We start from the raw sequence: 26,873 nt of genomic DNA, 5'->3' as shown, positions 1-26,873 counted from the left end.
TTGGACCTGAGAAAATAACTTTTCCTTGTAACCGTCAGGAAGTTGATTGGGAAGTAAAAATGAGCAGAACTAATGGTATGATGAATTAAAGATATGACCCCAAGAACTAATTATTTTGCCTTCCCATTTGGTTGATCCTGAAAATCGAATTTATCATTGTCATTGTTATGCACAATTTTTTGGATTGGTACTTAAAAAATATTTGTGTGGAAGCACCTCCCCCCAAAAAAAGCCTGTACTCTCCAATGCTAATAAAAAACCGATAGCTATGCAGACATAATTTTGAACTGGGAATACTAGTTTATTGAAAATAAATTTTGTTTTGGCTGAAAGAGATCTGAAGAACACTTCTGAATATTAAGAATGAGTTTTCTCTTAGCAATTTTAGAAAATATCCAAAAGAGAAGAGTCTGAGTGTGAGCTTAGAGCAATAATTTCCTTAACTATAATAATGAATAATCTCAAAATATAATTTGAAGCATCAAAAGGAAAAATTTTCAGATATCACTTTGATAATTCTACCTTCAACAAGTATTTTTTAGTGCCCGATATGTAGAGGGACTCTTCGTAATTTTTTAATGCCCAATACGTAGAGGGACACGTTATGAACAAAACAGATAAAAATTCCTGCCTTCATGGAGGCTTCTTTTATTAGCTCGAAGACCCTTAATAGGCAGGCAGACAGAAAATTGACTCTGCCAGTGTCTCTAGATAAGGCACCCATCTGTTGGAATAAAAGTTAATACTTGGAAAGGAGATAAACCAGGTAGGGAGAATGGAGCGTTCGTGACTGCAGCATAGACCATGGTCTCCAGTTGATAATGTATTATCTGGAGAGGCTTCCCCACCAAGGGGACAGCAGATAAAGCCTGAGTGCCATCAGGGGACTTTGTCACCTGGCCTCCCATTCAGGCCACTTGGGTGAATTGGTTCCATCTTGGAGGGTAGATGGTCCTGCACTTAATAGCAAATACAATCATAATCCTAAAAAATGATATATGAAAGGGGGTGTAAAGGAGATGATTCTACATATCTTAAGAAACAGAGAAATTTTATGAAAGAATGACTTTCTTTATATTACCAACAATTATAAAAACAGAGTAAACAGTAATCTCTTTTCAGGGAATATAGTACGAATTGGACATTATTTTCTCTTATCGCAGTTGAATCTTCTTCACAATGCTGCTGGCAGCTCTGGAGTAACAATGTAACTGGTCTGTGATGTTTCATTTCCAAAGTCCTAGGAGGTATTCTCCTTTTCTAAACTTGATTCAAATACCCTTCAGTGAAACATTCAGTATCAGGCCAGAAAAACAGGGTATTTTGGCTCATATGAGGTATGAGCCATCCCTGTTCATAAAAGGAGAATCTGTTACTAATATGGTCACGAGTAGTCAGTCATATGCAATATGTTTACAAATGACAAGTTAGTATATGAAGATATTTAAAATCAGTAGGAAAAGGATGAATTAATCAAATGGCATATGGAGCACTGGCTACTAATCCAGAAGAGAAAAACTACATTCTTGTATCAAATGACATCAAAGGAAACATTGGATATATACACAGACCTTTACTTTGTATCCAGGGTAAGATGGTAAATGTTTTGCCATCAGTATGATATGGATTCAGGTAGCAATGCTGGCAATCATGGTAGTGGGGGCTTGATCAGCAACTTGATTCCAGTCAGTCTTATCAGAGAATAGTCTCTTACCATGTGAATCTAGTTGAACAACCCAGACGTTGTGCTCAGCAGCTGTGATTTCCCTCCCACAGTTCACAGTGCCAAACAGGGGTGCTTTTATAAGCCTATAGTTTTACAACAGGCATGTCAGATAGCTAGGTACAGTAAGAACCCAAGAGTCCATGAAAACGCACCAAGTTTCATCAGAAGGAATACTGGCTAGAGTTGAGAACATCTTTGTGTTCTGCCCAGTGACAGGAGCAGCCACATTAGTTTTGTGGTCTACATAATGGCACTGAGGTTGAACAGTCACAGTGTCCAAGTTGTTTCAACTAGCAAAACCATCAGTGAAACAGGCCCAATTAGAGTACCTATGAGTTGAGGGTCCTACTGAGCCAGCAGCTTTGCTTCAGGCAGCAAAGTGGGGGATACATTTCCTCTCTAAGGGATAGCTGCTACTATTCCATGTATGACTGAGATACTGCTGGGACCAGGGAAGTCAGAACTAGGTGTGGCATACAACATGAGTATTCTCAGTCTACTAGCCAGTCACAAAGCTCCACTTAGATGACAGGGAGATAGGGAAATTTAGTTTAGCTATGAAATTCTTACTAATGAGATTACCAGCACATGTGATATGAGATATCTAACAAGGCATGACTCCATCCAACAGGGTTTCCATAGCACCTTGAAAGAAATCCTGTGTGAATTCTCTGATACACTCTCAGAGTTGCCTTTTGGGCAAAATTCTTCCTATATTCATACTTATATGGTTTTTCTCCTTTGTGAATTTTCCGACGTCAAATAGGTTGGTCTCCTAGTCAGAAGAATTTTCCACAGTTATTATATCAATATGGTTTTCCCCCTCCCTGAATTCTCTGGTATATACTTAGGGTTGACTTCTTAGGCAATTTTCCACATTCATTACATTCATAAGATTTCTCCCCACTGTGAGCTCTCTGATGTATTCTAAGGTTTGATTTCTGGCCAAAAGTTTTCCCACATTTATTACACTCAAAGGGTTTCTCCCCTGTATGAATTCTCTGATGATCACTAAGGATTGCCTTCCGGACAAATTTTTTCCCACATTCATTACATTTAAATGGTTTCTCCCCAGTGTGAATTCTCTGATGAACTCTGAGGGTTGATGTCCGGGCGAAAGTTTTCCCACACTCATTACATTTAAATGGTTTCTCTCCTGTGTGTGTTTTCAGATGTTGAATGAGATGGTCTTTTCGCCAGAAGGATTTTTCACATTCTTTACAGTGATAAGTTTTCTCACCACTGTGAGTTCTTTGATGTATTCTGAGGTTTGACTTCTGGCCAAAAGTTTTCCCACATTCGTTACATTGAAAGGATTTCTCCCCTGTGTGAATTCTGTGATGATCTCTGAGGGTTGACTTTTGAACAAAAGTTTTCCCACAATCACAACATTCATAGGGTTTCTCTCCTGTGTGAATTCTCTGATGTCCCCTGAGGGTTGACTTCTGGACAAATGTTTTCCCACAGTCATTACATTTATAGGGTTTCTCTGCTGTGTGAATTCTCTGATGTGTACTGAGGTGTGACTTCTGGGAGAAAGTTTTTCCACATTCATTACATTCAAATGGTTTCTCTCCTGTGTGAGTTCTCTGATGTTGAATGAGATGTCCTTTTTGACAGAAGGATTTCCCACATTCATTACATTTATAGGGTTTTACTTCATAGTGAGTTCTCTGGCGTACTTTGTGGGCTTTCTGGTAAGACTTCCTATTTTCATGACATTCAAAGTGTTTATCTCCAGTTTGTGTTCTGTCATTACATACCAATGGATTCTCTTCTGTGAGAGTTCTCTGAGGTTGAGTAAGGTATGACTTCCTGCTGAAATTATTCCCACTTGTAATACATTGACAATGTTTCACAGTCATGTTAAATTTATTGTATTCCTTGATAGCTGACTTCTCACAGAAGGATTTCCCACACTGGTTAAGATGAGAGTGTTTCTCCCCTGTCCCAGTTCTTTCATGGTCAAAGAGAGGTGTCTTGTCATAGTTTTTCCTAAAATCTTCATCTTTACAGGATTGTTGTCCTATATGAGTACTCTTATGTTTAACACAGGCAGCCTCAACATAGAAGGCTTTTCCAATCCCATTAAATTCAAAAGCTTGCTTCAATGTTTGACACTTTTGATGTTCAGGAAGATTTTCCTTATAACTGAGAGTTTCCTGATTTTTATTATATTCATAAAATTTCTCTCCAATATGAGTTCTTTCAAGCTTAATTTTGAAAGGCAAATTTTCATGTACATTATAACAATCTGTTTTTTTTGTTGAGTAGGTTCTACTATTAATGATAAATTGAGAAATACTTTGTGAATTCACTCCCCATGAGTCACATTTACAGGGCATTTTTGATGAAGAAACAGGAACTATGTGCAGATTAAATGGTTTTCTCAAAACTTCTTCTTCCTCTCTAGGCAACTGTTTATTATTTATAAATGTTACTTGCTGCAGGTGTTTGTCTTTGATTTTTTTGTGCCTCTTGATTAGATTTTCATCTCTGTAGTCTTCTAAAACAGAAAAATTGAAAACACTTTGAATCTTACAATTCTTATGGATGGGGCTTATAAACATATAGCCTATGTTGCATTTCATTTTTTGATTTCTCAAGATTAATTTGTGGGTTTGTGTGTATGAGAGAGAGACACCTTCCTTTAAAAAATAATATTGATATAGTGAAAATGGGAGAGGAAACTGGTTATAAACATATATCTGTAGTTGGATTGTGATAAATTGGATTTTCCTACCTGGGTGGAGAAGGGAGAGAAATTAGACTTTTATGGGAGTGATGATTTTAGGGAGCAGGAAAACCAGACAATTAATACAACATGGGGGGTTACAAACTTAAGTAGAGTAACAAGAAAATTAGGAGATAATAAGCATTGATGGGCTAGGCCCAACAGGAGAATGGTTTGGTTTGAGGAAGTAAATTACAGTAGAGGTCCAACATTATCTAGGCTCTACTGGTAGAATCCTCAAGAGTCTTCATACTTCAGTTTGATATCATTCCTTATTTCCATTCAGTCTTTCAAAATCAAATTAAATTGACAGCACCAACCTCCTCATGATTAAATGAAGAAGTTTATAGCTCAGGATAAAACCCATCTTGCAGCTGTGAGTCACAGAAATACAAGTATAAGACTGATAAAAGGAAAATCAATTCTTGTAATTAAATTAGATTCACTGCTCAATTCTGGCTGTGATACCTTTGACTTATTCCATCCAACAAAACTGCAGATAAGTGAACCTGATTACTTCATTCGAAATTTCCACATTTCAGTTTCATATGAGGGGTGAAATTTTAAATGAGGTATCATGGAAGACCTTACTGCAAAGATCCAAATTCCTTATGCATTCTAGATGCCCATCCTTTCTGGCTTATATGAATTGTGAATACTATTTCACTTTTGGCTCATCTTGTAACTTTCTGTTAAGCACGAAACATAATTTATATTTGCATAAAACTTATATGTGCAATTTAACAGTATAGAGTGAACACTCATCAAATTAGAAACCATGTCAAGAAACAGAACATAAATGGCTCTGCAAAAAACCCTGTCTGGTAACAACTTCCTCATGCTTAAGAGTTCATCACTCTCCTGATATTTACTTCCTTGATTTTCTTTGTAGTTTTACCACCTATATATTAATTCCTAAAAATGTAATTGAGTTTTGCTTGTTTCTGACATTTACATAATTGTAACCATACATGCATATTTATATTTTTTGTTTAATATTATGTTTGCAATCATTGTATAAGATTTCATATAGCATATAGTATAATTCTCCTTTAAGAAATACTATTCCTTTATTCTACTGCTGATGAGCCCAATTTTGGCAAAAATAACCAATATTGCCATAAATATTGTTTTATTCATTCTAGAGAATACAATCATGCCTTTTTATAGGGTATACAGTTGGGAAAATGATTACTTGGTTACAGGTGTATAAAACTTTAACTATTTGATAACATCTTCCTGATTTCATAGTGGTTTTATCAGTTTACATTTTCAGTCAGTAAATAAGGTCTTTAATATTTTACATCCTCCCCATGACTTGCCATTGCCAGATTTGTTAATCTCAGTTCATGTTATACATATTACTTATCTCACCTTATACTCTATTTTGTATTCTGTGAAAAGTAATGAGATTGAACACATTTTCAAAGATTTACCAGCTGTTTGAAAGCTCCTATATATAAAGTCTTTCACCTACACTGAGTTGCTATACTTTCCTATATAGACTTGCAGAAGTTTTTACATTTTCAGGATGCTTATCATTTCCAGGTTACTTGTATTGTATATCTATTCTGCTACTCTGTGGCCTGTCTTTTCATCCTTTTAATGGTATCATTTATGAACAAAATTCTCAATTTTAATGTAGTCAAGTTTATTAATCATTCTCTTTTGACTGGTGCTTTTTGTGCCTTTGGGACTTATAAGAAAAGTCTTGAAATATGAAGGTGTTCACTGCTAAACTGACCTTTTGGAGTCTAAATACCCCACAGAATTCTATTAGTGCTCAGTAACTCACCTTTATGGCTCTGGTTTGAGAATTCTTCCTCTAAGAACCAAGGCTCTTCTCCTTGCTCCAACTTGAAGATCACCTCTGGTTTGAAAATGCAGTTCCCTGTAAACAGGCAACAACTGAGTACTTAGGCCAGATGATGAGCTTTTTAGTCTCCAGAAGTGTAAAAAGTTTCAGGAACAGCATCCTGAAGGCCCTCAGCTGAATTTATCATTGGCAGTTGGCATTGGCAGTCAAACACTTTCTATTCTTCAATAGGGCTTGGTTACATTATATTCCTGAATAAAAAGCCTAAATGACATTAAAATCTAAAGTATTCATGTGTACTGATGCATAAAAAGGAAATGCCTTCTGTATGGAGTTATGAGGGTAAGTTATGCTTATATGCTCACCCACTGAGACTAGGTTGTTGTAGTTCTCTAGCATCACATCTCTGTAGAGGGTTTTCTGAATAGGACCCATTTGCTGCCACTCCTCCTGGGTGAGTTCGACAGTTACGTCCTTGAATGACACTGATGCCTGCAAAAGTACATTTCTGTTTAATCTGGGTTTAGAATTAGATGACATAGAAAATACGCATGAAAACAGTTCTTATGTTTATGGTAAAGAGATTAAACAAATGAATATAAAGGATGCCTATTTTGGATCTAATTTTAGCTTATACTTTGGAGGTGTTCAACTAGTAAAAATATTAATAACTTAATTTGTATGTATTTATGAGTTATATACTTGTACTCTCAATAAGTATATTAGTAAAACTTTTGTTTTTTTAATTTATTTTTTAGCAAAAAAATATAAATACACTTCCTACAATTTTCATCCCACTCTACTACCCTGGGCATGCTCCAGGGAAGCAGTCAGCAAATTATGACCTGTGGCCAAATCCAGCTTGCCACTTTTTAAAATAAAAGTTTTATTGGGGCACAGCAACCCCCCTACCCCCAATAATTTTGTATTGTCTATGGTTGCTTTTATGCAAAAACAAGCAGAGCCTAGCAGTTTTATCAGAGACTTTATGACTATCAAAATTGAAAATATTTACTACCTGACACATTACAGAAAAAATGTGCCAACCTCTGGACTAATGAATACAATTAAAGGAAAGACTGACAGCATAAAAATAACAACAAAGAAAACACAATTTATAGAGGCGGATGTATGAAGATTGAAAGGAAAAGGATGGAAAAAGATATATACATAATCACTAACCAAAAGAAAATTGATGTGGTTATATTAACATGAAAAGCAGTAGACCTGAATGTAAGAAAGTATGAAATATATATATATATATATATATATATACACATATACATACACATATATATAATGATAAAATGATTCTTTTAACAGAAGGTGTAACATAAATTGATATGCTTCCAAATACAGTCAATTCTCATTTTTCAGATTCTGTATTTGCAAATTCACCTACTCACTAAAATTTACTTTTAACTTCCAAATCAGTACTTGTGATTTTGCAGTCATTTGCATTCACAGAATGATAAAAAATTTGCCTAATACACGTTTTCCCAGCTGAGTTTGAACAAGATAATGCCTTGCCTTCTTGTTTCAGCTGTTGTACTGTAATCTTATCCTTATTGTAGTCTAGCACATTTTTTTTTTCATTTTTGTGCTATTTCTTGGTTTCACATTTTAGAATGGCCCCATTGTGTAGTACAGAAGTGCTATCTAGGGACTTCCCTGGTGGCACAGTGGTTAAGAATCCGCCTGCCAATGCAGGGGACAGGGGTTCAAGCCCTGGTCTGGGAAGATCCCACATGCCGTGGAGCAACTAAGCCCGTGCGCCCCAACTACTGAGCCTGCGCTCTAGAGCCCGTGAGCCACAACTACTAAGCCCGCGTGCTGCAACGAATGAAGCCCACGTGCCTAGAGCTCATCCTCCGCACAAGAGAAGCCACCCCAATGAGAAGCCTGTGCACCGCAATGAAGAGCAGCCCCTGCTTGCCGCAACTAGAGAAAGCCCGCGCACAGCAACAAAGACCCAATGCAGCCAAAAATAAATAAAAATAAATAAATTTATAAAATTCCATATTAAAAAAAAAAAGAAAAAGAAGTGCTATCTAGTGTCCCTAAGTACAAAAAGGTTGTGATATGCCTTATGCAGAAAACAAGCATGTTTAATAGGCTGTGTTCAAGCATTAATTATGGTGCTGTTGGTTGTAAGTTCATGTTCATGAATCAACAATATTACTAAATAAGATGTTCTTAAACAGAAACACACATAACCAGGTTACATATTGATTGGCTAACCAAAATGTTGTGACCAGGAGCTTGCAGGAACCTAATCCTGTATTTCCCCTGGGAACAATGATTCAGTATTTGCTAATTCAGTGTTCATGGCCACTTTACAGAACATAATTACTGAGAACAATGAGTATTATTGTATATTGTATATATATAAACAATAGTTGAAATTAGATATACAGACACACAATTATAATTAGTGTTTTTAACACAACTCTCTCAGTAACTCACAGGACAAGCAGACTGAAAAACCAATAGAGATTTAGAACAGGGGTCAGAAAATTATGGGCCAAAGACCAAATCTGGCACACTACCTGTTTTTTTGAAAATAAAATTTTATTAGAACACAGCTCATGTTCATTTGTTTATGTATTATCTATGGCTGCTATAAGACTAAAACTGTAGAGTTCAGTAGTTCCAAGAGAGACCATATCTCCCACAAAGCCTACTACCTGACATTTACCAAAAACGTTTGCTGACCACTGATACAGAAGATTGAAATGACGTAATTACCCAACTTGACTAACTAAAATATAACATAATTTTCTGGTACACTTTGCATATTATAAAACAAAAACGGTAAGTCTCACCAAATTAGAAAAAATTACAATCATACAGTGTGGCTTTAGATTTTAGCTCAGAGATGTAGAGAGCTGAAAAGAGCAATACTAACATCTTACAAGAACAAAGCTTGGCGAACTGAAAATTAATGTCTTTTGGAACTCATTAGAGAAATGAAATTGCATGGCAAACAAACAATCTGAAATCAGGAGAGAGATAGGTACCTGTAGGGAGAATCAGGACCCATTCATTTGCTTACTGAACCATATGCTAAACTCCATATAAGAAGATAGGAAGCTTAAGCTATAAAAACCACATGCATGCAAATGTGACGAGTGTGAAGTCCCTGGGGAGATGGTATGTGTCACAGACATAGGGTAATTTCTACCTTCTTTGTGAGATTTTCTCAAGGGAGCCAATCTGTCATAGAGAGGATTGGGGGAGAATTCAGAAGAACCCCCTTTCTGTCCCATGTGGTGATAGCTAGTGTAGAGGAAGAACAGTCAGTGCTTAAATCCACTCAGACTCATGCATATCTCCACTAAAGAATACTTAATCTGTAAGGGGAAAGTCATCAGAACACATAATGTGATTGGCGGGATCTCACTGCAGTAGGGAGAGAGCAGTAGCAGACACTACCAAAACTGCTGCCTAGACCCATCTGCCCTATCTCTTCTAAGTAATAAAATGCTGAGACCCAAGTTCTCAGTACCTAAGACTGAGGTTCAATTAGAAGATAAACCCCATTCCCAGAGAACTGGCATTATTTGGCCTGTCCGGTGGTTTCCTAGACCACCCCTCTTCATTTGACATGACTCAAAGCTGTAAATAACATTTTCCCTGGGGACATGACATTATTTTTTTTTAAAAATCATGGGTTATTGTTTACCATCATGGCTACTTGACTACTACAGGCAGTTTTTAACAGTTAAGGGAAACAACAATATTACTAAAAAGCTTAAAGGGAAAAGCTGGAGAATGAGATATCCAGAAGGGGCTCTGAAAAGCTCAGGTATATTCCTGATGATCTAAAAGGTGACACACAATCCCTGGGCTGTGTGCACATTCAGGAAAGACCTGAGAAGGTGCTAAACCCTTGCCTCTCACTAACCTTGAGGCTCTATGAAAGAAAAGTGAAGGCTAATGTGGAGTAATAAAATGCTGGGCTAATTGTTGAAGGCATGCCCCAACATACACACAGAGTAACTTAGCAAATATTGGGAGCCTTATTGGTTACAGGTATTTAAGGAAATCATTGTCCAATTATTAGCTGGCTATTTAATTAATGGAGCAGTGACTTCAGTTGGCCACACATGACAAAAAATACAGATTCTACAGAATTAGTTCAAAAGAGTCACCAAATACATAACAACAGCTGCAGTTGTTGAGATTCTGATTACACATTACACATTATATTTTAAATGTCCAGTTTTCAACAAAAATTTGAGACGTAAACAGATGAGAAACTATTACTCATATACAGGAAAACAAACAGACTATGTATGAAACAGTGTAAAAACTGTCTCTGAGTAAGTCCAGACATTGGACTTACTAGACCAAGACTTTTCATCAGCTGTTTTAAATATGTACCAAGTACTAAAGGAAACCACATCAAAAGAACAAAAGGAAAGTATGGGAACAATGTCTCATCAAATAAAGAATATCAATAAAGAGACAGAAATTATACATATATTGAAAAAGCAAACTGAAATTCTGGAATTGAAAGTACAATAATTGAAGTGAATAAGTTCCTAGAGGGTTCAAGAACTGAATAGGCAGAAAAATCAGCCAATTTGAATATAAATCTATTGAGATGACCCAACCTGAGAGCATACAGTAAAAATAATGAAGGAAAATGAACAAAAAGCCCCAGTGATTTGTGGGTCACAATCAAACATAGCAACATTCACATACCAGAAGTAGGAGAGAAGAGAGGAAAAAGGGCCAAAAGACAAAGAAGAAAACTTGAAAGCAGCAAGAGAGAAGTGACTCATTGCCTCCAAAGGCTCCCAAGTAAGATTAATAGCTGATTTCTCATTAGAAACCAGGGAAACCATTAGGCAGTTGTATGACATATTTAAAGTATCAAAGGGAAAGACTGTCAACCAAGACTCGAATATTCGGCAAAACCATCCTTCAAAAACGAAGAAGAAATTATGACACTCCTAGGTAAATAAGGACTGGGAAAATGTCATTAGTATACCTGCTGTATAGGAAATATTAATAAGGGAGTCATTCAGGCTATAATGAGAGTACACTGGACAATAACTCAAAAATCCATATGAAGAAATAAAGAAAACTATGTAGGTAAAAGTAAGTACACAGGTAAAAATATAAAAGACACTATAAATGTATTTTTTTGTATTTATTTTTCTCCTGTATGATTTCAAGACCACTACATGAGACAGTAATTAGAAATTGCTACTAGTATACACACAACATATATAAAAATGTTAATTTAGATGACAATAACAGCATAAGGAGTGAGGAGGGTGTGAAGCTATAGAAGAGCAAAGTTTTAGTATACTATTGAAATTAAGTTTGTATTCATCTGAACAATACTGTTATAGTTGTTAATTGTAATCAACAAGGTAACCACTAATAACTGGGAAAAAATGTAGTAAAGGCACAACAAGGTCACTGAAATGGTATACTAGGAAATATTGACTTAACACAAAAGAAAGCAAAATTTGTGAAGTAGAAAAACAAAATGGACATATCACATACTCAGAGCAAATGTCTAAACAGAAGACAAATTCTTCTTACATTAAATGTTAATGGTTAAATATTTGAATTAAAAGGCAGAGACTTGCAGAATGGATTTAAAAAACATTATCCAATTATATTCTGTCTACAAGTAACACTTCACATTCAAAGACACAATAGTTTGAAAGTAAAAGACTAACACAAGATATATCATGTAAACAGTAACCAAAATAGACCTGGATTGCCTATACTAGGATTAGACAAAACAGACTTTAACTCATTAATGACTGGGGGATTTTTGCAAAAACTAACGCCTGTGGCCGGCGATTTTTATTTCGGCTGGCCAGAAATTAATTCTGTTATTTCACTGACACTTTGCAGGTTATTACATTTAATAGTTACACCTGACACACATGTAAAGTCTTCTAATTTTTGTGAAATGTTGTCTTCAATCCACTCTTCTGTAGAAGCAAAGGAGCAAGTTCCAGCACCTTGAGTTTCATTTTCACTTTCCATATCAGAATCAATGATTCTGTTGGTCTAATATTCACATCACCTGAATCAGAACTATATTCTGAAGAACTATCATCCTCTGAGAGACTAGTATATATGTAACTCGGACAATCAGAGAAAGTATCTGCATAAAATTCACCAAAAAAATCTTCTTCACTCAAAATTTCACGATGTGTCATTTTTGAAAATTTTACGTTTATAATATACACAAGGTTGGAACAAAAACCTAATGGAGCAAAATGTGAATGATAATGACAATCGTAAGTTGTATAATGAACCCTTGGTCAATTTTAGGGTCTAACAACTTCACACAGTGATGTTAATTTTATCAGTCTCTACAAACGTATTGATACGTCTCCGGTCAATAACGTTCGGGTAACAAAAGACTAAGTATTAATACATCTCTGGTCAATAATGTGTTAAGACCAAAAAAAAAAGGGAGAGAGAGAGAGAAAGGACATTTTACAATGGTAAAAGGGTCAATAAATCAAGAAAACAAAACAGTTATAAACATACATGTACCTAACAACAGAACTTCTGTTGGCAAAAAATGACAGAATTGACAAGATAAACTATTCAACAATAATAGTTGGAGATTTTATTGCCCCACTTTCATAATGGGTTGAACTACTAGACAAAAGATCAATATTGGAAGAACACACTTGAACAAAGCTGTGAACTGTAGATCACAGATATCTACAGAAACACTCAGGCCAACACCAGAAGCATACACATTCTTCAGAAAACATGGAACATTCTCTGGTATAGACCATATGTTAGGCCATGAAACAAGTCTCAATATATATTAAAGGTTAAAATCATACGAAGTACCGTCTATGACCAAAATACAATGAAACCAGAAATCAGTAGGAAAAGAAAAACTGGAAAATTCAAAAATATGTGGAAATAAAACCACACACTCTTAAAAAATCCAAAAGATCAAAGAATAAATCAAAGGGAATCGAAGGGAAGTTAGAAAATATTTTGAGATAACTGAAAACAAAAACACAACATACCAAAACTTATGAGATGCAACTAAAACAGTGCTTACAGGGACATTTATAGCTATAACACCTACATTAAAAAAGATCTCAAATCAATTACCTAGCTGTATATCCTAGGGAACTAGAAAAATAAATGTGAACTAAACCCAAAACTAGCAGAAGGATGGAAATGATGAAGATTAAAGCAGAGAAAAACCAAATAAAGAATAAAAAACAATATAATCAACTGAATGTTGGTTCATTGAAAAGATCAACAGAATTGATGAACCTTTAGGCAGACTGACTAAGAAAAAAGAGGATTCTAATTTACTAAAATTGGTAATGAAAGTGGGGCCATTACTACCGACTTTACAGAAATAAAAACGACTATAAGAGAGCACTATAAACAACTGTACACCAACACACTAGATAACCTAGATGAAAAGGACAAATTCTTAGAAACATACAAACTATGAAAACTGAGTCAAACAGAAATAGAAAATCTGAAGAGTTCCATGTAAGGAGACTGAATTAGTAGTTAAAAACCTCCCAACAAAGAAAAGCTTAGGACCAGATGGATTCACTGGTGAATTTTACCAAACATTTAAGAAGAATGAACACAAACCCTTCTCTAACTCACTCCAAAATAGAAGAGGAAACACTTCCTAACTCATTCTATGAGTTACTTTTAACCGAAGTCAGACAAAGAAATCACAAGACTAAAGATCAATATTCCTTAGAAATATAGATGCAAATCTCCTCAGCACAATACAAGCAAACCAAACCTAGCAGTATATTAAAATGATTATACACCATGACCAAGTAGGATTTAACCCAGGAATGTAAGAGTGGCTCACCAAAGGAAAATCAAACAATGTAACAGCACAGTAATAGAATGAAGGAAATAAACCACATGATCCTCTCAACTGATGCAGAGAAAGCATTTGACAAAATCCAACACAAATGATAAAAACACTCAACAAACTAGGAATAAAAGAGAACTTCCTCAACACAATAAAAAGCACTTTTTTTTTTAAAACATCTTTATTGGAGTATAATTGCTTTACAATGGTGTGTTAGTTTCTGCTTTATAACAAAGTGAATCAGTTATACATATACATATGTTCTCATATCTCTTCCCTCTTGCTAAAAAGCACTTTTGACAAATCCCAGCTAACGTCATACACAATGCTAAAAGACAGGAAGTTTTCCTCCAAAGTTCAGTAATAAGACAAGGATGTCCACTGTAACCAATTCTATCATTGTACTGGAAGTTCTAGCCAGAGAAAATGAGCAAGAAAAAGAAAAAAGATAAAAGTGGAAAGGAAAAAAGTAAAACCACCTCTAGTCAGATGACATAATCTAATATATAAATATATACAACACATCAACACTAAATCTACAAAAAGTTATAGCTAATAAACAAACTCAGCAAATTTTCAGGATTCAAGAACATACAAACATTCGTATTTCTAAACATTAGCAATGAACAATAAAAAAAATTAAGAAAACAATTCCATTTAGAATAGAATAAAAAATACTAAGCATAAATTTAACCAAGAAGGTGCATGCTATATGAAAGGGATAGTACTTCAGACCCAGGTGTGAGACATCCCAGGAATGCAAGATTGGTTAAACACTGATAATTCAATCAGTATAATCCACCCCTTTAACAGAATAAAGAAATAAAATTATACTGTTATCTCACCAAATGCAGAAAAAGCACTTGACCAAATTAATACCTCTGTGTAATAAAAATTCTCAGCAAACTAAAAACAGAAAGAGAACTTCCTCATTCTAATGAAGGGCATGTACAAAAACTCTCAAGTTAAAACCACACTCAATGGTGAAATATTAAGTATTTTCCCCCTCAGGTGAGATAGAAGAAAAAGATTTCTATTATCATCATTTGTATTCAACATGGTACTAGAAGAATAAAAAGAAATTAAAGACATAAAGATTGAAAAGGAAGAAGTAAAATTTTCTTTATTTGCAAAAGACATGATGTGCATTTAAAATCCAAAAGAACCTACCAAAATAAGCTATTAGAATAAGCGAATTTAACAAAATAGCTAGGTATAAGATCAATATTTAAAAATCCATTGTATTTTGATAAACCAACAACTAAAAATGAAATTTAAAAATATTTACAATATCAAAATAGATAAAATACATAGGAGTAAATGTAATGAAATGTCAGACTTCACCTCTACTCTTAAAAAACCCCAGCAGGATTTTCAGTGGAAACGAAATTTCTATGAAAACACATAGGATCAAAATTAGCCAGTAAGTTTTTTAAGAAGTAAAACTTTAAGGCCTACCCTATTTCATGACTTACTGAAATACAACAGTAATTATGACAGTGAAGTACCAGTAAAAAGAGAAATAACTGGATCAAAAGAAGAGAATACAGTCTAGATATAGACCACTTGACTGGTTCACTTGATTGAACAACAGAGGCCCTGCTGCAATTCAGTGGACAGAGGATGGTCTTTTCAACAAATGGTGCTAGGGCAACTGGCTATCCATATGGAAATATGAACCTTGACACTTACCTTGTACCATACACAAAAGTAATTCCAGGTGAATCAAGCTCAAATAATCAAGCATCCACTAACAACACAGGAGAATATCTTCATGATCTCGGAGTAGGGAAAGATCTTTCAAACATGACACACAAAGAACTACCATTAAAGAAACATTGATACTGAGCTTTATTAAATTTCATAATTTAGTTCATCAAAAGACACTAGAAATAGTCAAGTCACAGAATGCAAAAACATTAGCAATACATACATCTGGCAAATGACCTGTATTGATAATATAGATATAACTCCTACTAATCAATAAAAGCAAATAATTCAATTAAAATAGAGAACTGAACAGGTATTTTACATAAAAGATATCTACATGGCCAAAACACAAATAATGGTGCTCAATGCTAGTATTTATCACAGAAAAGCAAATTATAAATTTCAATGAGAGACCACTACACATGGCTAAAATCAAAAAGGCTAACAGTAGTGAGAATTTGGTACAGATAGAAGTATAAATTGGTTCAACCACTTTAGAAAGCTACTTGTATAACCAAGAGAAATGAAGATATGCCAAGAGACACAAAGGAATGTTCACAGCAGCTTTATTCATAATAGCCCCAAACTGGAAAAAAACACAAATGAAAAACCAACAAGAGAATGAGCATATCATCATACATTCATATAATGGAATGCTGCTCAGCAATAAAAAGTATTAAAATACACAGCAACATTGATGATCTAAAAACGTGTACAGAGAAAAAAGCCAGACCGCCCCTTCCCCTGAAAAAGTGCACGCATTGGTATGGTTCCATTTATATGGTGTTGAAAATGAATTTATACTTTTTTTCCTGATAAGTGAGGTTAGATTAGTGGTTACCTCTGCAGAAGGGGGCAGTTATTATTAACTGAAAATTGGAAGGAAGGAAAGAAACTTCAGGGATGATGGATATGTTTTCTCTCTTAATCTGGGTGGTAAATTATATGTATATACATATGTAAAAATCCACTCAGTTCACAATTAGAGTGCACTTTACTAGTATTAAAACTGTACCTCAGTTAAATAAATAAGTAAAAAATTTTTTAAGATTTAAAAAAATTTTATAGTTGATAATTAGGGAAGGTTTATTACATTATCCCTTTGTATCTTTCTATATTTTAACAATTTCTCAAAATGCTACTAGTAAAAATGAAAGAACTTGGTCAACTCTGGACAAAAAGTGTCCAAAGACAAATAATGAAATAGTAAAAAATATCTGTCACGTATGTCAGAATAAAAGGATAAATTCTTTAATAATTAAAGAATTCTTTAATAATTAAAAAGCCTTTAAAATTAGAAAAAAAGAAGACTGATTCACAAAAAAGAAATATAAATGACTTTAAAAATATATGAAATTATGCACATTCTCAGCTCTCATACACTTCTACAACAGGGATCACCATTCTGCCCTCCTATCAGAAAAACTCTGGAGTCACATGGACTCTTACTTTACCCCTTTCATGTCTTTCCCATTCTGCTAGTACTTCCACATTAAAAACAAAACTGCTTTTATTACATGAATTTCTTCCCCATATCATATGCTAGAACTCATGATGACATCAAATCGTTAGGGATGGCATCCAAGGACTTCTAGTGTTAGGGGCTTTAGTCCAACTCAAAATTCATACATTGAAGTCCTAATCCCCAGTACCTCACAGTAACTGTATTTGGAGATAGGCTTTTTATTTTATATATAATGAGGTCATTAGGGTAGGCCCTAATCCAATTTGATTAGTGTCCTTATAAGAGGAGGAAATTTGGACACAGATATGTACAGAGGGAAGATTATGTGAAGACAGCTATCTATAAGCCAAGGAAAGAGGCCTGGAACTGATTCTTCCCTCACAGCTCTCAGAAGGAACCAAGCCTGTCTTTACCCTGATCTCAGATTTTCAGCCTCGAGACCGTGAGAAAAAAAATTTCTGTTGTTTAAACCATCAAGTCTGTGGTACTTTATCATAGCAGCCATAACAAACTAATACACCTAGTCTGGTCCCAAGATTTCTCTATCTCTCTTAGTGTTCCCTGAGAGGAAGTCCAAAGTGTAATAGGCAAGGATTCTTACTGGACCTTGTATCCCTTGTTTAGTCCACTTGATATTATTCTTTCAAGATGTAGTAACCTGCCCATTCTCTGCAACAAAATTCCACCCATTCTTCAGGACTGACACAATTCTTTTCAACTATCCACCTTTGATCACCTGAGCCTATGCTACCAGTCTGTCCTTTCTTTGACAAACTGCAAATCCTGATACTCACTGAATTTAAATGGTCAATCAATCAACTAATGCCTTTAATCCTGACTTTGTTTCCCATGTATGAGGAAGAAAGCTTCACATTATTCCTAGTATCTCCTGTGTATTACCTCCTTCAAGGGGACTGTATTTGTCCACAAGAAGTTTAGTCCTTCTTATAAGCACGAAAAGAATCCAGAGGTGATATGATCTTAAAGGTTAAGAGGCTAAATGACAACATATTAGAGGAAGCACAATACAGAGGGAAAGTCAGAAAAACTTCCTCTTGGAAAGCCCTTCATTCAGAAGAACAGGCCTATTTGTCGCAAGCAGAACAAGTGTGCACAGGTTTGTAAAAGAGAAGATAATAATGGAATGGGCTCTATCTTGTAAGAAATGAAGTGGCGGTCTGAGAAGAATATAAATCCATATTCTCTTGGTGGCCCAGTTCCATATACATAGGGGATGATCTTTTATTTGGAACAGAGTTTAATGAGCAATCTCAACTAGGAAAGCTGAAAGCCTATGAAGATGAACCCATGGTTCCAGATCTTGAAGCTAATGGTCTAACCAGACAGACAAACAGATATCAGGTAATTTCCACTAATGTATGAAGTGCAGATAGGTGAAAGACAGAGGGCTATGCAGATTCAGAAGAGGACTGGAAATTAGCCCAGAGGGAGACAAGGGGAAAAAAAAGAGCATTGTTTCCTGGATGAGGCAACCAAAACTTACTCATGATAGGTCAAAAGCAAACAGCCAGACCGCCTATCCATTAAAATGGCTACTATCAGAAAAACAGAAAATAGCAAGTGCTGACAAGGATCTGGAGAAACTGAAATCCTTGTGCACTGTTGGTGAAAATGTAAAATGGTGCAGCCACTGTTGAAAACAGTATGGCAGTTCCTTGAAAAATTAAACATAGAATTGTCACATGATCCAGCAATATATCCACAAGAATTAAAGGCAGAGTCTTGAAGAGATATTTGTACACCTATGTTCATAGTAGCATTATTCACAATAGCCAAAAGGTGGAAGCAACCTAAGTGTCCATCACAGGATGAATGGATAAACAAAATGTGGTATATTCATACAATGCAGTATTATTCAGCCTTAAAAAGGAAGGAAATTCTGATACATGATTCAACATGGATGAACTTTGAGGACTTTATACTAAGTGAAGTAAGACAGTCACAAAAAGACAAAAACTATATGATTCCACCTATTGGAGCAGTGAAATTCATAGAAATAGAATGGTGGTTGCCATGAGCTGAAGAGAGGGAGGAGTGGGGAGCTGCTGTTTAATGGATATAGAGCTTTAGTTTTGCAAGATGAAAAGAGTTCTGGAGATTGGTTGCACAACAATATGAATGTACTTAACACTACTGAACTGTACACTTAAAAAATGGTTAAGATGGTAAATTTTATGTTATCTATATTTTACAATTAAAAATAAAATGAAAAAACAGAAAAAGAAAAACAAAGTAAAGAGCCAGGTGACTCAGTTGCACTGGCTGCCATAATGAAATACCATAGACTGGATGCCTTAAACAACAGTAATTTATTTCCTCACAGTTCTAGAGGCTGGAAGTCCGAGATTAGGGTATCAGCATGGTTGGGTTCCGGTGAGGTTCTCTTCCTGGCTTACAGGTGCCACCTTCTCAAGGTGTCCTCATATGGCCTTTCCTCAGTGCCTGTGTGTGAAGTCTCTCTCTTTTCCTCTTCCTATAAGGTCACCAATCCTATCGAATTAGGATTCCCACACATTACGACTTCAGTTAACCTTCATTACCTCCTAAAAACCCTGTCTCCAAATACCACCACATTGGGGGTTAGGGCTTCAACATATGAATTTGGGGGGGACCCAAATCAGTCCACAACACCAGGTGAATGAAATGAAGATTTGGTCAATCCAGAGAAGACAACGCGAATGGGGTATGAAGCAAGAGTCAGGAACAGTAGGATGTGTTTAAGAAACTAAATGAGGTTTGGTTTTGCTTTAAAGTTATATACTGAATTTTTTAATGTCATATTTCCCACTAGATTGTAAACACTATTAAGAAAGAAAAGTATCTGTATTATTTAAGTTATAACTATAGCACATGTCACCTCCTTGCAACATCGTGGCTACTCAATAAATAGCTGTCAAGAAAGTCAGAGCAGCAATAAAGTAAAAAGACAAAATGAAATCTGTAATGCCTCCAAAGCCTGAATGTTATTCTGAGAAATTGGGAATTTAATTGTTTAGGGATGAGAGGCCACTGAGGTGATTTACAAATGCATGATACATTACCTCATTAGCATTTAGATGAACTACCCATGTGGAAGATGTGCCTGAGTAGGTGAAGAAAGAGGTGGGACAGATCAGTAAAGAAGCTATTCCACCAGTTCAGTTGAGAGGAGGAATAAAGTAGAGGAGTACATTTAAAATACATTAAGTTGAACCATATAAAATTGCTGTTATCTCTGATCTACACAAATAGGAAAAGTACCCAGACGTGATATTGGCCAGATGTGGCAGGAGTTAAGAGAGTAAGAGAGAGAGCAACAGGAGTCAAGCATGCATTCCATTTTTTGTGGCTTGGGTGCCTGGCTGAATGGGGTGGTACCAACTATAGGGAGAGATGAGGAGGATTAGTTTGGGAAGGGCTGTGAATGTTGACTTTTACTTTGAATCAGTTGAGGTGGAGATACTTTTAGATACCTACAGAGAAATGTTGAGTCAACTAGGTCTTGTACGGTAGCCACATATGACTATTTAAAACTTAAAAATTCAGTCCCTCAGCCACTCTAGCCACATTTCAAGTGCTCAAGAGGTGCATGTGGCTACCGGTCACCATTTTGGAAGTGCAGATATAGACCATTTCCATCATCACAAAAAGTGCCATTGGTCACGGTGGGCTGCAGAGCCTCATTTGGGAGACTAGCAAATACATCACTGTTAAAACCAGAAATGGGATGAAATGAGTCAAGGAGAATAGTTAGAAAAATAGTGAGAAGGAACAGAAACTTGTGGAGGAGACATGTGAAAGGGCAGGAGAAGGAAGATGACTCCATGAAAGAAACAAGAGGCAGGACAGTGGCAGAGGAGGGTGTCACACACACTAATGCAGGAGACCTTCCAGAGACACAGAGAGGGGGGAGTCAGGCACTGAGACAGGTCTAGTGAGGTAAGGACTACACAAGACCCATTAGATTTGACTGTAATTAGGTCACTGGTGAGTGCAGGTCACAGGCATATGAAGAGAGACACCAAGGCTTCATGCAGTGGACTGAAGTATGAATGGAAAGTGTGGTAACATTTGCCAAAGAACAGGACTTTAAACTGTCTGCTAAACAACTTGTTTATGACAGGTACTTGAGAGGAATATTTATGGAGAGCTATTTTTAAGGACATGAACATACAGCCATTCATACTGACCTCTAGTTAGTCTAAGAATTATCCCTGGATCCAACAGGATAACTCAACTTCTGTTTTACTTATCCGAACACCTGTGTTAACAAAAGCCCTGCTTTGGCAATATGCCCTTTACTTTCAGTGGAATTCTTTTCAGGGTTGTCATTGGAAAGATCTGCACTATCACCTACATGAAGACCAACAAAGACATTTCTCCTGACTTTAATGACTTTAAATTCTATGAGGAATGTCTGGTTTAAGCTTCCACCAACGCAATTCTTTAAACAAATATTGTTTGTCTAACTCTCTGCCATGGCTATCAGAAAGGTCAGAAGAAATATGAAGCTGCACTTTGGAAAATCTGTAATATCAGAGGACCTTTATCTATCCACATGACAACTCTGCTGTGCTATTCATCTGCTTTTCTATTATCTTCCTTGAATAATTCTGATCCGTTTCTATATCTACTTTGCCATGTTAATTAACCATCTATACAATCCATTATAAAAAAAGGTGTTAATGAACAACTCACCTGAGATATGTTCATTTTCTGCTGCTCCTGGGAGAATGCAGAGAACTGTGAAGAATAAGCTGGGGGTAAAGAAAAGAGGGATGGAGTCAGGAAAGGTCTGGTGAGCTTCTGTATTCACTTGCCTAATCTCATCACACCAGTTGGGAAAAAAGTCTCTCTATGGAAAAATGTTCTGTTGATCCTTGAGGAGCAGGAAGCACCACATAGAGACAGCACTCCCTGAATATGTACATTTCTGATATGATCATGTGGATATAACCCTACTGTTTTTCACTGGGTGACTGTAAATTATTTTCCTATTGATTTAAAAAAACGTATGTCCTCTCTGACTAATTCACAGAAAACTAAAACAGAGGATTAATATTAATATCTTTTTATACCTTGAGTTAGAAAATCAACAGAAAACTCTGAACAAAAAGATAATGACAAAATATTTTTAAATCTTTTTGTTCTAATTTGTTGCAATTTCTCAGAAAGACTTTTGATAAGACATGTGACTTACCTGTGACAGAATGAACAGTGCTGTGCTTTGAACAGCACTGAGCTTTGCTCCTAGCTCTGTCCTGGGTGACCAGGGGAAATACATCTCAAGCTCAGTATTTTGTTTTAAGGTTTTAAGAGTCAGAAGTAGAAATCTTTTCCTATATTATCATTTTGTGATTCTATATGTTCAGGATAAAGGAAGCCACAGTCTACCTCTAGATGCCATGTGTGATGAACATGGCGTGAGAGTGGCTCAGAATCTGGAAAGAATGAGAGAAGAATGAAGAAAGTGGGGGGTTATTTAAGGACTGAAGACAGAATTTCCTTGACTCTGGCTGTGGCTTTACCTGTGCAGTCTATCAGTCACCCATCCCTATCCACCCCTGCTCACCACCTTCGGCAAGCTGATCCACAGTTTCCATGGTCACACAGTCTGTGACGGTTTCTGGATGTGGTGACATCACCAAGTCTGGCTCTCTCTGCGCAAGGTGATTAAGACCTAGTTCTTAATCACCTTGGAGCGAATCACAACCTGCTCCTTTCTGGGTTTTTCGGCATCTGTTCTGAAGCTCTGATGAGGGTGGTCCCTCTGAGATGGGACTCCTGTCCCCGCCTTTCTGCCACAAAAGAACTGCTTTGTTCCAGAGATGCTGAGACTTACGCCTAGGAAACAAATGCATTTTAGTTGAAACTTTCATATAGAGCAGTGTTTCTCAACTTCAGCACTAATGATATTGTGGGCTGGATAACTCTTTGTCATGGGGGTGAGGGGTGCTGTCCTGTGCATTGTAGGATGTCAAGCAGCATTTCTGGCTTCTACCCACCAGGTGCCAGTAGCACTTCTCCCAGTTGTGACAACCAAAAGTGTCTCTGGACATTTCCAAAGGTCCTCTGGGGAGCAAAATCACCCTGGTTGGGAACCACTGGTGCAGGGCCTTAAACTTGATTCTCCTGGAATTCATTAGAACTGTTTTATCCATTATGGTAGCCACTAGCCACATCCCACTATCGAGCACTTGAAATGTGGCTCCTGCCACATGTTGAAGTAACATTTTTGATATATTGAGACAGACACAATGTGTTCTTACAATTAATTTCACTTGTTTCTTTTTAGTTTCTAGCGTGGCTATTAGAACATTTAAAATTACATACGTGGCACACCTTCTCTTTCTATTGGACAGCACCGCACTAGAACATCAGACTGTGCTTTCTGAAGACAGAGACAGCCTGGACAGTGCAGAAGTTTCCAGGAGCCTTAGTCTTAACCCAGAGGCTCTGGAAACATTCCACAAATCCCAGAGTAAACACACCTGTCACAGAGTGAGATTCAGTTCACACTGACTTTACAATCACAGTCCTGGGGATTTGGGGACAAGTCACTCTGCTAGTGCTGTGATAGCTGCAACACTGGGTTTTGGGTAGGCAGGATATTAGGAACAGCTTGAATTTGGGAGGAAAGTATACCTTTTTTTACATCCTAGCTTCCTCACCTTTGTGACCTTGGGTCTGTTATTCCACTTCTCTGAGACCATTTTCTTCTTCTTTTTTAATGATAGAGTTATACCTATAAATAGGGTGGCTGTGAGGATTAAATACTAAATGAAAAAAAGTGTCTCCTAACTATGATGCGAGCCAACATTATATGTTGGCTTATTAACTACTACTTATTAGTGCTTATTGCCTAGCACCTGGCTGAATGCTTTACCGGTGAAGATTTACCTCTCTGAACAACGCCACGAAACAGTTATTAATAATCTTATTTTTAGGTGAGAAACCTGACTTACGCCCAAGTAACAGAGAAGGAATTTACTCGATCTGTTTGGCTCCTAAGCTCGGGAGCTCAACGCAGACCCACCGCCCGTGCGCGCTTCGTGGCAGGTTCACGGTCAATATTATAAACGTGCATTGCCCTTCCACTGCTGGCAAGGGACATTCCCGGGTCCGGCTGCGGTCAGCTCCCACACCCGTGCCGCACCGAGCATTTCTGACCAGCACTCAGCCCCACCTACGGCCCCGGAGCCCGCCCCCATTCACCTTTCCCAGGTTTACCCACCGGCCGGGCTCGGAGACAGGCGGTGGGAGTCCCACGTTGGGGCACGAGGGGTTTCCAGGACTTGCTGTTCCTGGACCCTGGGCACAAGCCTACCCTTCCAAGCTGGATGTCCAGACCTAAAACGTCCTCACCTCACGCGCAAAGCCTCCGCGCCCGCCAGTCGGGAAAGGGCGGAAGTAGAAAAGTTGGGTTGTCTCACCAGCACGGAGAAAAGCCCAGGACATCCGTTCCCAGAATGCTGCGCGATAACCGGCAACGTTCAAGACTACGTTTCCCATAAGCACTGCAATCACTCGCAAATTTTGGGGGTGGGTGTGGGTGTGTGTGTAGAGAGGGTGGGAGTTAGGGAGCAATAAGATATTGTTAACAGTCTGTACTGATGAATGGCGCTCAAATTCTACCTAAGCCCCAGAGGTTATGGGTTAAACTCTGATAGTACAGCAAATCCAGTGTGTGGTCCTCGATCAGTGATCCTCTTTGGAGAAAACAGGCCGTTTGGGAACAACTGTGGAAACTTGTATATGGACAGGATATTGGAAACATTAAGGGAAGTTATCATTACCTTTGTTAATTGTTATAATATTGGGATTATGTAAGTTTACTTTTTTTTTTTAGAAATGCATGTTAAAGTACTTAGCATTGTATTATATATTTGTAATAAAAAATAACTAGAAAAGGCAAATATAGTAAAATGTTGAGAATGTCTACCTCTGGATACAAGCAGTGGAACACTATTCTGAGGGGTTTTGGGCAAGAGGCAGCATAGAAACAGGACATCACTGTCTAGGAGGTCGGAGATTTTCGTATAAGGCAGGTCCTATTTTCTAGGTTAAAGTAAGCTAGTCAAAGCTGAGTTGGAGGATTGTGATTGGTGCATGTTAAGTTTCCTCGACTGTGATATGTGTCCCATAAGTGCAGGCCAACTTAGGTTTAGATTTGTAATGTGGGCCCCCATTTTGTGGGTCCTGATAGACAATTAACTTTATCATATATAAACAGATTTTGTAAATAAAACTGAAAATGTAACAAATGCTGGAAAACAGAGCCTATGATTAACATAAAAGAATAGGATCTGTAATCCTCAGAGTTTATTTCTGAGGAAAAAAGAAAAAGCAATACCTGAAAGTACACATAACTCAAATAAGGAAATGATTATCATGCAAATTATGCATCTCCTAGGGATGAACTTGCTTAAAATTTGTGTGCACACTTCTGAAATTAGAACCAAATTAGAAACCTCTGCTTATACTTGTATATAAATACACACACGCACACTTTTCTTGGTTGATATTTTGTAACACTGATTATTTTATATGGCAATGATAAAATGTGGTTAAGTTTTGATTAGCAAGAAAAAAGGATTAATGTTATCAGTAAGTGCAATTTTGTGAATCAAGTTATAAAACTTTAATCTGTTGACACTTCAGAAGCTTTAATAAGTAGTATTTCCCTAGATGAAAATAATAAAATTAAAGTTCCAATCAGAATGCTAAAGAAGTTTTTTTGGTGTGTTTTTCTCTGTGACATTTGTATTTTTTGTTTGTTAAACCTAAAGGAAAAATTGTGACTTTCATCACAATAAAAATATTTAGTAATGATTAGAAAAGAATTGAAAATGCATAACAATGTGTCCATATTAACATGTATGCTACTGCTAAAATATTCAACAACTGATCCTTGTGCAATAAAAGTTCAGGTCCAGGAAGAAAAGAAAGTGAGAACATATTGTGTATCAGAGCTGGTTTCAATAGTGGAAAAAGGACATTCAGTAACCTCGTTAGAACAATGAGGTAGGTGCCAGAACAAAGTAAGTCCATATCCATGGCATTCATATTACAATAAATAACTTTCATAGGGATTCAAGCTATAAGCACTTAAAAGACAATTTTAAAGTTGTTGGTTTTTAAAAAATTAGTTATTTATTTATTTTTTATTTGGCTGTGCCAGGTATTATTTGTGGCACGTGAGATCTTTGTTGCGGCATGTGGGATCTACTTCCCTAACCAGGAATCAAACCCGGACCCCCTGCATTGGGAGCGTGGAGTCTTAACCACTGGACCACCAGGGAAGTCCCAATTTTGAAGTTTTAAAATTTAAATTCTAAATTTCTTAAATTCTTAAGGAATACAAGCATTTAAAAAATATAAGGCCTTTCAGCTCCTTTCCTTGGAAACCCTTGCCCTTCACTCCTATCCCATGCCTAGGACACTGCGCCAGACTTGGGAACACAGCCTTCGTGTCCTGAGAGGGGCCACGGACACGCTCCGTGCTCCACCTCTTCCAAGTCCGGTGCTACCAGTGTAGATGCGGCACCACTACAGTTACTA

At 36.7% G+C, this 26,873-nt stretch overlaps 1 protein-coding gene across 9 annotated transcripts; it reads right to left on the bottom strand.

The window, feature by feature from the left end:
• Positions 1-295: 295 nt before the first annotated feature.
• On the bottom strand, positions 296-24,723 carry ZNF510 (zinc finger protein 510). Of its 9 annotated transcripts, none has more exons than XM_036856583.1 (7): positions 24,547-24,712; positions 23,984-24,057; positions 22,885-23,156; positions 22,011-22,069; positions 6,642-6,768; positions 6,256-6,351; positions 296-4,232 (listed from the first exon to the last, which is right to left on the bottom strand). In XM_036856583.1, the coding sequence occupies exons 3-7, from the start codon at positions 22,952-22,954 to the stop codon at positions 2,533-2,535; spliced, it is 2,052 nt and encodes a 683-aa protein (XP_036712478.1). In that variant the 5' UTR covers positions 22,955-23,156; positions 23,984-24,057; positions 24,547-24,712; the 3' UTR covers positions 296-2,532. The 9 variants fall into 9 exon arrangements, with proteins under 9 accessions (XP_036712478.1, XP_036712485.1, XP_036712479.1 ...); XM_036856590.1 differs by lacking the exon at positions 23,984-24,057 and having other exon boundaries at positions 296-2,714; positions 2,967-4,232; XM_036856584.1 differs by lacking the exon at positions 23,984-24,057 and having other exon boundaries at positions 24,678-24,723.
• Between the last annotated feature and the right edge of the window lie 2,150 nt (positions 24,724-26,873).

This window comes from Balaenoptera musculus, chromosome 6, assembly GCF_009873245.2.
Source record: "Balaenoptera musculus isolate JJ_BM4_2016_0621 chromosome 6, mBalMus1.pri.v3, whole genome shotgun sequence".
NCBI classification, from domain to species: Eukaryota; Metazoa; Chordata; class Mammalia; order Artiodactyla; family Balaenopteridae; genus Balaenoptera; species Balaenoptera musculus.
The sequence above is the reverse complement of the archived record's forward strand: the minus strand, read 5'-3'. Positions and strand labels throughout refer to the sequence as shown.